General features: G+C 37.7%; 1 protein-coding gene and 1 pseudogene across 1 annotated transcript in view; one reads left to right on the top strand and one right to left on the bottom strand.

Annotated features, from left to right (window-relative positions):
* Nucleotides 1-4,363: 4,363 nt before the first annotated feature.
* Nucleotides 4,364-5,225, bottom strand: LOC117026950 (60S ribosomal protein L6-like; annotated as a pseudogene).
* A 7,143-nt stretch (nt 5,226-12,368) lies between these two features.
* Nucleotides 12,369-15,280, top strand: part of FOXR2 (forkhead box R2) — a 22,299-nt gene continuing 19,387 nt past the window's right edge. Inside the window, 5 exon segments of the mRNA XM_033094018.1 lie at nt 12,369-12,777; nt 12,780-12,938; nt 12,941-13,002; nt 13,900-14,134; nt 14,137-14,271. Of these exon segments, the coding sequence (XP_032949909.1) occupies nt 12,369-12,777; nt 12,780-12,938; nt 12,941-13,002; nt 13,900-14,134; nt 14,137-14,271 (1,000 nt within the window).

Genomic DNA, 15,280 nt, shown 5'->3' with positions numbered 1-15,280 from the left:
ACTCGGGTCTTCTGGATCCTTGTGTCATCATTGTAGACAAGCACCTCTGCAAGTTTCAACCACAAGAGTGTCCTCCTCCTCATCATTACAGGCAAGTCTTTGGACAGACCCACTTACATCAAGTCCTCCTTATTACTATAGGCAGCCTCTAGTTAGCCCACTTATTCCAAGGTTCCTTCTATTCTTTATGGAAAAGCTTCTAGACATACCCTCCCAAACTAGGGTCCATCCGTTCTGTATAAGAAGGTGTCTCTGCAGTCCACTGACTCAAATATTTTTCTCTTCTCTCTTGGCATATCTCTGCCTATACCAGGTTCATTCTCTACAAGCAGTTGTCTTTATAAGCAGTCTGTGGACAGCCTTCCCTACATAAGGGTCCTCTTCATCATACAAGAAGGTTTATGAGAGTAGCCTGCCCATTGTAGAGTCTGTCTCATTTCTATTGGCAGGCCTCCAGTTAGCCCCACCCACATCATGATGTCTCTCTTTTCCATGGGTCAGTTTGATCACGTCAGATACTTAATCATACAGGAAGATGCGTGGAGAGCTCTTCTTACGAATATGTTTGTTTTCTGCACTGACAGACATTCGAACCAGTGCCACCATAGTAGGCATTTCTCTTCTCTATAGGCCATCTTCTGGTCAGCTCTGCCACATCAAGGTCTTCATCATCACTACAGGTAGGCTTTTCCCAGACTGGGTCCTCTGGTTAACTGTAGTTTACCATAACCTCATACAATTTGATTTTTTTTCACCAAACAATTCAGGATTGCATTTAGTCTTCATAAAAAAAATGTATCCTTTGTAAAAGCTGCATAGTATTCCTTTGAATGGTTTTTACTGTGTTTAAGTCACCTATTTCCATATTGAAGGGCTTTAGTTGTTTTTCCACATTTCAAGTAGTTTTGTCAGGAGCACTCTCTTAGATTTTTTAAAGCACACTTACAAGTATTTTCTAGCGTACTGTGGGGACAGAGCCAGGAGTGCAGTTTCCAGGCTCTCGGCCTCACGCGGAAAGGTGCTGGCTCAGGTAGTAAGTGGCCATCAACTGTGGCTAGTTGGCCGTCAGCTGTAACCATTGAGCCATTGGCCACTAATATAACTGCTGTGGCTGCGTTGGGGAGCGGAGTCGAGAGGGAGTTGAGGAGAGTCATCAGTCAGTTGGCAGAAAAGCAGACAGCAGGTAGCATGTCGTGTGAATCCAGCCTCCAGTGAGACTATAGTGGTATGGCTCCGTGGGTGTTCCTTTCTGGCCTAGCCATATCCTGCGTTCTTATGTGGGGAGCGGGAGCAGAGACCCCGCAGGCCGCCCCGCATGATAGGTACATACATAGAAGTAATAATTGCTGAAACTTAAGGTAGTCGGATTGTAACTTTTAATAAACACTGACAAATTTCCCTTTAAAATTGGCTGCACCAATTTACACTCCCACAAGTAGTGGATGACACTGTTCTTGTCAAAACTTGATGTTACTGTTTTGTTTTGTTTCTTTCAATTTTTGCCAAAATGACAAGTGTGAATGGGCATCGCATAATTGATTTATTTTTCCCACATTAACCCCCCAGTTGAAACTCCCTGTATATTCCTCCCTAATCCTATTTTCTTTTCTCTCTTTTCAAAATATTACACTTACTTCACATGTTTTTGAATCTAGATATTTAAAATAGTGTTGTATTGCAGCTTTTAAAATTTCATTTAAATGATGACAAACAGTACATTAATTGCAAATTTTCATTCAAAATTATACTTTTGAAATTAATCAATATTGATACGTGTAGCTCTGGTTTATTATTGTAATATTAGAGTAATCCATTATAATGATTATACCCAAATTTACATATCATTTTTCAAACTACTATGGACATTTAGGTTGTTATGCATTTTGTTTGTTTAATCATTTTAAACTGTTCTGTGTCTCTTATATGTTTCCCAGTGTGCACATGTGCAAAAATTTAGCTAAAATATATGCCTAAAAGTAGAATTCTCAGGTAGTGAGTTTTAAATATCTTCAAATTTACTGGATACTGTTAATATGATGGTGTGTAACATCATCTCATTTTTGTTTTAATTTTCACTTTTCTGATTATTAGTGAGGTTGAGCTTCTCTTGTGCTTTTATTGACCGTTCAGTACTTTCATCTTCTGTGAATGGGCCTTTTCATATTCTTTGCCTATTATATTGGGTTGTTAGTCCTTTTGTCCTTTTCTTATTGGCATGTTGGAGTTCCTTATGTATTCTTGCTTGTGTGTCTCATAAATCTTCCTCCAGCTTATTGTGGCTTGTTTTAAACCTTTCTTTATAATGAATGGTGTGTGTGTGTGTGTGTGTGTGTGTGTGTGTGTATGTGTGTGTGTGTCCATGTCCACGAGTTTTAAATTCATATAAAATCAATTTTTGTGTGTATTTCTAAGAAATTCTTCCCTACTCCAATGATATAAACATACTTACTCCCCTGGATTTTCTTCTAAAAAAAAATCCTAGTTTTGATTTTTACATTTAGGTTTTTATTTATTCATTCAACCAATATTGATCATCTACTTGGAGCCAGGCACTCTTCTAGGCACTCTTCATTGAAAACAAATAGGCAGTCAAAAATCTTGGTCTTCACTGACCTCATAGTCTAGTGAACAGAGACAGACAATAAACTAAATAAATAATGGAATTATATAGCGTGTTAAAGAAAGATAAGTGTAAAAGAGTAAAACAAAGAGGAATAGAGAATAATGATAGTGAGGTTTGTTTATGGACTCTGTTATGTTTTTTGGCCTTTTTATCTTCCCTTTTAATAACATAGTCTTAATTTGCTATAGCTTTACAATAAGTCTTTGTGTCTGGTAGGGGAAATCTCCTTACTGTATTTTCTTTAATATGTCTTAGATATTCTAGGCCTTTTGCTCTTCCCTATAATGTGAGGATCAACGTAAAAAGTTGCTTTTTTATAAACAATCCTTTCAGGATTTTGACTGGATGGTACTGATTTTGAGTAAATTTCAGAATATTGATATTCTTATAGTATTGAGCCATCTAGTATGTAAATATGGTATATTTCTTCATTTATTAGGATTGTCTTTTGTGTTCTTTAATATAATTTATTCATTTTGATGGTTTTTTTCTATCTTCTTTTGTGGAAGGCATCATTTATATTATACATTCAATATGTTTTACTTTTTAATAAAATTGTTCAGTGACAACTATAAATTCCCCCCTTTAAATACCATTTTACTGCATCTCACAAGTTTCAGCATATAATGTTTTTATTGCTGTTTGAGTTTGAATATGTTGTAATTTTCATTCTGAATCTTCTTTAACCAATAGATTTTAAGGAGTGATTTTTGAAGTTTGTAAGCAATGTTTTACTTCATTATTATTTTACCATTTTTCATGGTTAATTGCATTGTGATCAGAGAAGGGGTATGATATAGATTATGTGAAATTTTTGATAATTCCTTTGTGACCTACTAAGTGGTAAATTTTTGTAAATTCTTGAAAAGAGTATATATTTTATATATCTTGGTTCAGGGTAACATCTCTCTATATAAGTTTATCTTTTAAATTTTATTGTTCAAATCTTCTTATACTTATGATTTTATCTTTGTCATCTGTTTAGGATAGAGGACAGTATAATTCTCTGTCTTATTTGTGTATTTGCAAATGTCTAGTAATTCTATCAGCTTTTGTTTTATTTGTTTTGTCGCCACCTTGTGACACACATCCAAGTCCATAGTGCATTGTTTCTTTTCTTATTATGGAGTATCTCTCTTTAGTATGGATGCTTTTTTTCTTAAATTCTGTCTTCTCCGATATTAGTATTTCCACACCAACGTTTTCTATTTTGGCATTGTTTATCATTTTTTTATTCTTTAATACTTTGTGGAGTGGTTTTATTTTAGGTGTAGCTCTTATAAATAGTATATACCTGGATAAAAAACTATTATGGCAATCTTATCTTTGTTAGGTGAGGCTAATTTGTTTACGATTATTCTGCATATTGATATATTTTGATTCATTTCTACTCTCCTTTTTGTTTGTTTTCAGTTTAACATCAGCTTTCTTGGTTTCTTTGTCCTTCTATTATCTCTGCTGATTTGGATGCTATAAATTATATTTATATTCTTACTCTTTGTCCTTAAGTATTTTAGATATATATGTGTATATAGGTAACTATGAGATTTTCTAAGAAATTCTTCAGTTATTTAATGTTTCTATCTTCTTAACTATGGCAAGGGCTTTAGTATGCTTGAATTACTCATTGAACCCATTCTTATTATTTTTGGATAGAATTTTAGTTTGCCCTTTTAAACCAAAAATCAGTTAATTTTTTTTAACAGTTCAGGCCATTTAATTAGGTTCTTTGTAATTAATTTAGAACACCAGTTTGTGAGGATAAACCCCATTTATGAGAGCAAACACAGAGCGGAGGTAGCCCTGGAGCTGAGGAACAGCTTTGATTTTTGGCAGAATTTGCGAGTCCACTGCTTTCTGATCAATTTTGCGCTGCTCTGTAATCTCATATTTCTCATTCTCTATGTTGAAGATCTCCCCCTCCCGGTGTCTGGGCTTACACAGCTTCTTCTTGAAGTACGCATCAGTGAGATATTTGGGGATTTTCACACCACTGATACCAATTTTGGTGGAAGTGGCGATGACAAATTTCTGGTGTGTTCTACGCAGAGGAACTCGATTGAGGGACAGAGGTCCAGTCACAAGTAGCAAGCCACTGCTCAGCTGCTTCAGGAAAACCACCCTCTTGCCTCTATGGCGCCCAGTGAGGATGATCAGAATGGTCCCGGGAGTGATGCTGGCCCGCAGTTTTCTCAACGTGCTGACTGAAGGGTTTCTTGCCATGACTCAACAGCTTTCGAGGCACATCTTCAGTAGGATAGTATCTAGGCATTTTGCGAAGTTTAACCACTCGGGTGCCACCATTCTTGTCGCCACCAACTGGTTTTGTGACAGTAGCAAGAACCTTCCTTCTTTTTCTTTTCAATCCTGGTTTCAGCTACTGAGTACTTCCTCTTGTACATGGCCTTTCGGGAATACATAGCTGATCGGGAATACCTGCCGATTCCTCTGACCAGGACAGGGTTTCGGCTGCAGTGTGGCGTCCCCTTATAGGCGTTTTGGCCTTGAGGTTACTCTTCTTAACCTTGCCACCAGCATCAGGCTTCCTGGCTTCAGGTTTCTTCTCCTTAGTGTCTGGCTTCCCAGCTTTTTCACCTGCCATCTTGCAAGTTGGGAAAGAGAACTTAGGCCCTGAAAAAAAAATCAGTTAATTTTATAGTCATATTAAACATAACTTATCAGTTGCTTTGCTCTTAATTGATTCTCTTTTCCCCCTATATTTTCTCTTTGGCTTTTATTTTATTTATTGCTAAAATACATTATTTACCTGAGTATATAATGACAGCACCTGTCAGTAGTTGGTTAACTCTAAAAACTGAAAACGTCTTCATTTTGCTCTCATGCTTGATTACTTGATTACTTGGTACAGAGATCCAGGCCAACAGTTTTATTTCAGCATGTGTAAATATTTCTGGCATCCATTTTTGCCTGCCCACAGTCTAGTGGATCCTCAGAGGGAGGCATTTTTCTCTTTAAGTGGCTCTAAATTATTGTTTTATTATTATTGTATAATTCTTTTTACATAAAATAACAAGTACAGGCACAACTAATCTGTGGCGATATAAGACAGAAAGTAGTTGCAAGGGTGAATGAAGATTGATTGGAAAGGGGATGAGAAGACCTTCTGGGGTGACAGAAATGTTCCACATTTTGTTTTGGGTGAAGGTTACATGGCTATATACAGTTGTTAAAATTGATTAAACTGATTATGTTCTGTGCATTTTAATGTATGTAAAGTATTTATCAATTTTAAAAAAATGTGAGAAGGCTTCAGTACATTGTGGTAAACTTCCTGCAAAGAGCTCTCGGAACTCTTTGAGGCAGAGTCAAATTGCTCAACCATCACACTGTACAATGGTCCCAGAGAGTGCATGTGAAACAGTTGGGGTCACTTCAAAGTAATAAAACATGGTATCTGGATCTGCATCTTCTAATCCAAATTGCACATCCAGGTTTAACCCAAATTGGACTATACTCTCCAGTGTCATTGTCTTTTTGTAAGTGAACCATTGGTTCTGTGTCTCCTCTCTGGCTTTAGCAATTAAAGCCTTAACTTTAGCAATTGGCCTGCTCCCAACACAGCTTGTATGAGCATAAAATCTACAACTTTCTCACTGCTGCAGGGCAGTGGGAGTAATTCTCCTCCCTATAGTTAGGCAAACACACCTCTAACGTATGTATCCCAATAGCTATAGAACAAAGCTTGATCATCTCAATGGCATATTGTACTTGAAATAATCTTTGAAGTAATGAGAGAAGATTATTTCATATGAGGAACATGTAAAGGGCAGAAAGTACTGGTGGCTTCTCAAAGGTTCTGAGGGCTAACACACCTCCACCAGCACCCAATTCAGTAAAACTGTCATTGTATTAAGCACCCACCTTTCCTGACACTATACCTCACGTTATGAGGTTTTATCCATTGTGTCTGGGACTGCGTTGATTTATTTTAATTAAAATTTATTGGGATGACAATGGTCAAAAGCTACATAGTTTTCAAGTGTACAATTCTATAATACATCATCTATATATTGCATTATGTGTTCACCACCCAGAGTCAGTTCTCCTTCCATCACCATATATTTTATCCCCTTTACCCTCTGGTAACCACTAAACTGTTGTCTGTGTCTATGAGTTTTTGTTTCTTTATTTACCTTGTTCCTTTGTTGCCTTTAGTTTTATATCCCACATATGAGTGAAGTCCTATAGTTCTCGACTGATTTATTTCGCTTAGCATAATAATCTCAAGATCCATCCATGTTGTCGCAAATGGCAATATTTCATCTTTTCTTATGGCAGAGTACTATTCCATTGTGTATATGTACCACATCTTTTTTATCCAATAATCTATCAAAGGATACTTTGGTTGTTTCCATGTCTTGGCCACCGTAAAATAATGCTGCAGTGAACATTGGAGCACATATATCTTTACAGATAAATGTTTTCATATTTTTTGGGGAGATACCCAGGAGAGGGATTGCTGAGTCATATGGTAATTCTATTCTTGATTTTTTTCAGGAACCTCCCTAATGTTTTCCATAGCAGCTGTACCAATTTACATTCCCACCAACAGTGTATGAGGGTTCCTTTTCCTCCACAGCTCTCCAACACTTGTTATTATTTGTCTTGTTAATGATATCCATTCTAAGAGGTGTGATGTTGTGGTATTTTCCTTGTGGTTTTGATTTGCATTTCCCTAATAGCTAGTGAAGTTGAACATTTTTTCATATATCTGTTGGGCATTTGCATGTCTTCTTCGGAGAAATTTCTGTTCATGTCCTCTTTCCATTTTTTAACTGGGTTTTTTGTCTTTTTGTTGTTGAGTCGTATGAGTTCCTTACATATTTTGGATATTAGCCCCTTATTTGAGGCATGTTTTTGCAAATATGTTCTCCCATAAAGTTGGTTGCCTCTTTGTGTTTTGTTGATGGGTTATTTTGCTGCAGAAGCTTTTCAGTTTGATATAGTCCCATTAATTTATTTTAGCTTTTACTTTCCTTGCCTTTGAGGCCAAATTCATAAAATCCTCTTTGAACCCAAGATCCATAAGTTTGGTGCCTAGGCTTTTTTCTATGCAGTTTATTGTTTCAGGTCTTATGTTTAGGTCTTTGATCCATTTTGAGTTAACTTTGGTACATGGTGACACACAGCAGTCTAGTTACATTCTTTTACGCGTGGCTTTCTAATTCTCCCAGCACCATTTATTGAAGAGGCTCTCTTTTCACCATTGTATGTGTTTTGCTCCTTTGTTGAAAATTATCTGTCCATATTTATGTAAGTTTATTTCTGGGTTTTCAATTCTATTCCATAGGTCTCTGTATTTGTTTTTCTGCCAGTACCATGCTTTTTTTATTATTTATTTATTTTTTAATTTATTGGGGTGACAATTGTTAGTAAAATTACATAGATTTCAGGTGTACAATTCTGTATTACATCACCTATAAATCCCATTGTGTGTTCACAAACCAGAGTCAGTTCTCCTTCCATCACCATATATTTGATCCCTCTTACCCTCATCTCCCACCCCTCTTCCCCCTTCCCCTCTGGTAACCACTAAACTATTGTCTGTGTCTATGAGTTTTTGTTTCTCATTTGTTTGTCTTCTTCTTTTGTTGTTCTTGATTTATATACCACATAACAGTGAAATCATATGGTTCTCTGCTTTTTCTGTCTGACTTATTTCGCTTAGCATTATACTCTCAAGATCCATCCATGTGGTCACAAATGTTACTATATCATCTTTTTTTACCGACGAATAGTATTCCATTGTGTATATATACCACAACTTCTTTATCTATTCATCTATCAAAGGACATTTTGGTTGTTTCCATGTCTTGGCCACTGTAAACAAAGCTGTAATGAACATTGGAGCACACACGTATTTATGTATAAATGTTTTCAGATTTTTTAGGTAGATACCCAGGAGAGGGATTGCTGGGTCATATGGTAATTCTATTCGTATTTTTTTGAGGAACCTCCACACTGCCTTCCATAACGGCTGCACCAGTCTGCATTCCCACCAAGAGTGTATGAGGGTTCCTTTTTCTCCACAGCCTCTCCAACACTTGTTACTATTTGTCTTGTTGATGATAGCCATTCTGACTGGGGTGAAGTGATATCTCATTGTGGTTTTTATTTGCATTTCTCTGATGATTAGTGATGTTGAGCATTTTTTCATATGTCTATTTGCCATTTGTATGTCCTCTTTGGAGAAATGTCTCTTCAGGTCCTCTGCCCATTTTTCAATTGGGTTGTTTGTTTTTTTGTTGTTGAGTTGCATGAGTTCCTTGCATATTTTGGGTATTAGCCCCTTATCGGAGGCACTGTTTGCAAAAATCTTCTCCCATTCAGTTGGTTGCCTCTTTATTTTGTCGATGGTTTCTTTTGCTGTGCAGAAGCTTTTAAGTTTCATATAGTCCCATTCGTTTATTTTAGCTTTTCCTTCCATTGCCTTAGGAGTCAAATTCATAAACTGCTCTTTGAACCCAAGGTCCATAAGTTTAGTACCTATGTTTTCTTCTATGCAGTTTATTGCGTCAGGTCTTATGCCTAAGTCTTTGATCCATTTTGAATTAATTTTGGTACATGGTGACAGATAACAGTCCAGTTTCATTCTTTTGCATGTGGCTATCCATTTCTGCCAGCACCATTTATTGAAGAGGCTGTCTTTTCTCCATTGTATGTTTTTTGCTTCTTTGTCAAAAATTATCTGTCCATATTTAGTGGTTTTATTTCTGGGTTCTCAATTCTATTCCATTGGTTTACGTGTCTGTTTTTCTGCCAATACCATGCTGTTTTGATTATTGTAGCCCTGTAGTACAAGCTAAAGTTGGGGAGTGTGATACCTCCAGTATTGTTCTTTTTTCTTAAGATTACTTTGGCTATTCGGGGTCTTTTGTGGTTCCAAACAAATCTGATGATTTTTTGTTCTATTTCTTTAAAAAATGCCATTGGGATTTTGACGGGGATTGCATTAAATCTGTATATTGCTTTGGGTAATATGGCCATTTTAACTATGTTGATTCTTCCAATCCATGAGCACGGAACGTCTTTCCATTTCTTTGTGTCTTCTTCAATTTCTTTTACAAATGTCTTATAGTTTTCAGCATATAGGTCTTTCACATCCTTGGTTAAGTTTATTCTTAGGTAGCTTTTTTGATTATTGTTGCTCTGTAGTACAAGCTGAAGTCAGGGAGTGTGATACCTCCAGCATTATTCTTTTTTCTTAAGATGGCTTTTGCTATTCGGTGTCTTTTGTGATTCCATACAATTGTTCTATTTCTTTGAAAAATGCCATTGGGATTTTGATGGGGATTGCATTAAATCTGTATACTGCTTTGGGTTGATTTTTATTTATCCTGCTTACTGGACTTTTGATCTGAGAAACGCATATGTTTCTTCAAATCTGCAAAGTAATTAACAATTTCTCTTCAGTTATCAATTATTATTCTCCTAATATTATTTCAAACTTCTATTAGATGATTTAGATGAATATATCCTGTACATCTTTCAACTATTCTTTTGTATTTTTATCTTATCACTATCTACTGCATTCTGGGTGAGTTCTTCAGTATCATATGTTCCAATTCACAAATTTGCTCTTTTACCATGTCTAGTCGAGTTTGTCTTATCTCTTGCACATATAAAATTCAGTGACATTTTTTATTTTCACAATTTTAAATTATTTCCTTTTCATGTTTACTGCTTCCTTTCATTGCATACATTTTTTTATTATTTTTTAATTTATTGGGGTGACAATTGTTAGTAAAATTACATAGATTTCAGGTGTACAATTCTGTATCACATCATCTATAAATTACATTGTGTGTTCACCACCCAGAGTCAGTTCTCCTTCCATCACCATATGTTTGATCCCTCTTACCCTCATCTCCCACCCCCCAACCCCCTTACCCTCTGGTAACCACTAAATTACGTTCCCCAGATTAATTTTCAAAACCCCGTGGCCATCTTGTGGTTACTGATTGTTTTCTAATCCCCTCACCTTCCCCCTTACCCCCACCCCCGCCCCGCCCATCTAGCAACCCTCAGTTTTTCCTCTTTGTCTCCAAAACTGTTTCTAATTAGTTCATTCAGTTATTCTTTTCTTTAGATTCCGTATATAAGTGAGATCATATGGTACTTATCTTTCTCTGTCTAACTTATTTCACTTAACATAATGTTCTCTAGGTCCATCCATGTTGTTGCAAGTGGTAAGATTTCTTTCTTCTTTATGGCTGTGTAATACTCCATTGTATAAATGTACCACAGTTTCTTAATCCAGTCATCTACCGATGGGCATTTCGGTTGTTTCCATGTCTTAGCTATTGTGTATAGTGCTGCAATAAACATAGGAGTGCATAAAGGTTTTTGAATTGGAGTTTTGGATTTCTCCAGATAGATACCTAGGAGAGGAATTACTGGATCATCGGGTAGTTCCATTTTCAGATTTTTGAGATACCTCCATACTGTTTTCCATAGTGGCTGCACCAATCCATTGCATACATTTTTAATATGTTAGCTCTATCTCTTTCAATATCCTGAACATACTTATTTTATTTTCTAAATGGCTCCATAATAGTATTGGTACCTGGAATGAATTAATGATCTGGTGTTCAATTTTTCTTTATTAAATTTCTTCATGCATTTTGGGATTTTGGTTTTCAGCTTAATTTAAGTGGAAGGGTTTTGTATTCCACCTCTCATCTACCTCTGTTTATTAGTCTATGCTTATCCATCCCTACCTAGGGGTTTTTGGTTGCTTCTTCCCAGCTCTCCAGGCTCCAATCCACTACTAGATTTCATTATTGCCTCATGATGTTACTGAGGATACCACAGATCCAGGAGATCCCATAGAACCATTTAAAATAGCTATTTGACGCCTTGGCTCAGCATCTGGTTGCAAGGTTTTGTCTGTGACTTTCTGCTTTCTTAAACCTGTCATTTGCCAGGGTTTGGAAGCAATAATTTTTAGCTTCTTTTCACAAGCAGAGGTTTCCCCATTCTAGTTCCTGACTTTTGGTCTCCTCTCTCCCAAAGAAACCAAATTCCTGACTTCTGGTTCCTGTTTGATTATCCAGAGCTTGGCAAGCCAATGTCTTCAATTCCATTAGTTATTTTGTGTTTCTGGGCTAATATGTTTTCTTATATTTGAGCTTGACTATCTTTTATGGTCTTTCTATGTAATTTTATTCATTATTCTTTATATGTTTGGAGCAAAGAGGAGAGGGTTATCAAAGTGTGAGAAATTGAAGTGCCATATTACCTTGGCTAGAATATGGTTTTACTATATGTATGTTGCTATGACTTGTCCTCATGAGGATAACCAAAACCAGCTAAGATGGTGTGAAACATGTACTGTACTTAGGATCCTGAGTCTAATCTCTTTATAGTTTGTGCTTGACAAATCACTTAATCCTTATTGTAGATCTTTCTTTGCATTAAGCTGTATGGAGCTCACCCCAACATGTAGCTATCTTGACAAGATTTTTATTTATTTTTATGTTGTGTTTTGTCTTGTAGAAAGATCTCTTCCCTTGACCAGTCACTCAAGGTTGAACCCTTGGAGAGGAAAAACAAGCAGTAAGTGGCAATGAACAAGGAGTTATTGGTTTTCAAAGTGTCTCAGAACACTTGGAAAAAGTATTCCAAATAAAGAGGTGCTTTGCTCCCACAAATTCAAAACTCTCAATGCTTTGAAATAAAGCTTTGTCGTTTTGGAAGTCTTCCACCTATCTTTCCACTAAAGATGGATGTAAAACTGAAAAATCATGAATTCTGGTACAGTCTCCATGGCCAGGTCCCAGGGCTGCTGGACTGGGACATGGGGAATGAGTTCTTCCTTCCCATCACCACAGACCAATACCCCATTTCTCAGCAGTACCTTGCCAAATACGTACCCAGAATAGTGGAGCCCCCAAAGATGCCTCAAGTGAGAAGACCCAATCCCAACAAAGATGATCCTGACTCTGAAGCCAACCTCTGGATGTGGGTGAATCCCAAAATCGTGTGCCCCCTTGCCTGCCAGAAGGCCCCAAAACCCCGTAAGAAGATTAATCTGACAAGCATGCTTCTTTTCCCTCAGCCACTCCCAAAAGATAAAGAATCTAAGCTGTAGTGATAGGAGTCCCTGCCATCTTCCTCCAGTGAGCAGTCTCCCCACAAAAGCAATTTCCCTCATCTCCCAGCAATTGGGAACTCACAAAAGAGGAGACTGAGGAAAAAGATGACAACTCCTCTGTGGCCCTCCAATCCACTAACAAAGGGGAGTGCTTCCAGAGCTCAAAGCTGTGGCAAGGCAACTGTCAGGAGAGGAAGTCCAGGCTCCGCCCCCTCTCAATTACAGTCATCTAACTGCTCTGGCAATAAGAAACAGAACCTCCGTGCCGGCCGGTGGCTCAGATGGTTGGAGCTCCGTGCTCCTAACTCCAAAGGCTGCCGGTTAGATTCCCACATGGGCCAGTGGGCTCTCAACCACAAGGTTGCCGGTTCAACTCCTTGAGTCCTGCAAGGGATGGTGGGCTCCGTCCCCTGCAACTAAGAGTGAACATGGCACCTTGAGCTGAGCTGCCTCCCGGATGGCTCAGTTGGTTGGAGCGCGTCCTCTCAACCACAAAGGTTGCCGGTTCCACTCCTGACTCTCCTGTAAGGGATGGTGGGCTGTGCCCTCTGCAACTAGCAACGGCAACTGGACCTGGAGCTGAGCTGTGCCCTCCACAACTAAGACTGAAAGGACAACAACTTGAAGCTGAACGGCACCCTCCACAACTAAGATTGAAAAGGACAACTTGACTTGGAATAAAAAGTCCTGGAAGTACACACTGAACAATAAAGCCCTGTTCCCCTTCCCCAATAAAATCTTTATGAAAAAAAAGAAAGAAAAAGAAACAGAAACTCAATAGTACCATTTGTGACAACATGGATGGATCTTCAGATTATAATGCTAAGCGAAATAAGTCAGACAGAAAATGTAGAGAACCATATGATTTCTCTGATATGTGGTATGTAAAACTGAAAACAAAAGAACAAGACAAACAATTGAAGAAACAAAAACTCATAGACATGGACAATAGTTTAGGAGTTACCAGAGGGTAATGGGGGAGGGGGGCTCTAGAAGAGGGTAAACGAGATCTAATACATGGTGATGGAAAGAGAATTGACTCTGGGTGGTGAATACACAATGTGAGATATAGACAATGTATTACAGAATTGTACACCTGAAATCTATGTAATTTTACTAACAATTGTCACCCCAATAAACTTAAAAAAACGAAAAATAGAACCTCCCACCCCATGGCCTCAATGTGCAAGAAAGCTACAGTATCACCCGACAACATTTACCTTTATTCCAGACAGCTCCAAATAGCTAAAAGAACACAATCTGCTATAACTTCTACTTCCTGGGAAGCTTTGAGAAGATGCTGATCAGCCTTCTGGATGAAGTTAATGCAAGGCCACAGTCTGGCTTCTAGAGACTTACTGAGGATGGACATTGCTGCTTTCAGAAGGAGACTAGTACCTTAGCTCCATTCATAGGGAGATGATCCGATCCTGCTCAAGCCAGCCAGATGTGATGACCTCTCCTTTGACCTCTGAAATACCACTGCTCCCTTTCTGGAACACTGCCCTCCTTACTGGGCCTACCCTGCCTGGTAGGTGCCAAGCCTGTACTGCTCCAAGGATGGTATCAAATAAAGTAAGAGATGGGTACAGAGGAGACAAAACTTAAATCTAGGTGGGGAATCATGGAAAAGTGGAAAGGGGACAGTGGCAGTTGTTCTGCATTTTGAGCAGAGGCAGGAAATCCTAGAAACAATAGCATGGAAGTCAAGGAGAGAAAGGGGTTTTTTAAGAAAAGGGGTTCTTTTTACTGAAGAGTATGCTCACACATGAAAACAAATGGTGGAGACCCAGTAATCCCACTTCTGGGTATTTATCTGAAGAAACCCAAAACACTACCTCAAAGGGAAATATGCCACTATATGTTCATTGCATCATTATTTACAATAGCCAAGATATGGAGGCAACCTTGGTGTCCATCAATGGAAGAATGGATAAAAAAGAGGTGGTTCATATATACAATGGAATATTACTCAGCTATAAAAAAGAATGAGATCATGTCATCTGCAACAACATGGATTGACCTATAGGGTAATATGCTGAGTGGAGAAAATCAGGCAGAGAAAGACAAATGCCATGTAATTTCACTTATATGTAGGACCTAACACACAAAATAAATGAACAAACTTAAAACAGAAACAAACTCATAGAAACAGAGAACATTTTGATGGTTGCCAGATAGAGTTGGGGGGAAGGGTAAAAAAGGGGAAAGGAATAAAAAGTACAAATTGGTAGGTGACATACAATATTATATTAGTTTCAGGTGTATAACAGTGATTAGACATTTATAAAATGTATGAAGTGATCACCCAATAAGTCTAATACCCATCTTACCTCATACATAGTTATTACACTGTTATTGACTGTATTACCTGTGCTGTACTTTACATCCCTGTGACAATTTTTATAAATGATAATTTGTGCTTCTTAATCCCTTCACTTTTTTCACCCATCCCCCACCCCTGTCCTATCTGGTGACCATCAATTTGCTCTCTGTTTTTATGAGTTTGTTTCTGTTTTGTTTCTTCATTTATTTTTTTC

The sequence above is a fragment of the Rhinolophus ferrumequinum genome, chromosome X, assembly GCF_004115265.2.
Source record: "Rhinolophus ferrumequinum isolate MPI-CBG mRhiFer1 chromosome X, mRhiFer1_v1.p, whole genome shotgun sequence".
NCBI lineage: Eukaryota > Metazoa > Chordata > Mammalia > Chiroptera > Rhinolophidae > Rhinolophus > Rhinolophus ferrumequinum.
This window is presented reverse-complemented; position numbering and strand designations above follow the sequence as displayed.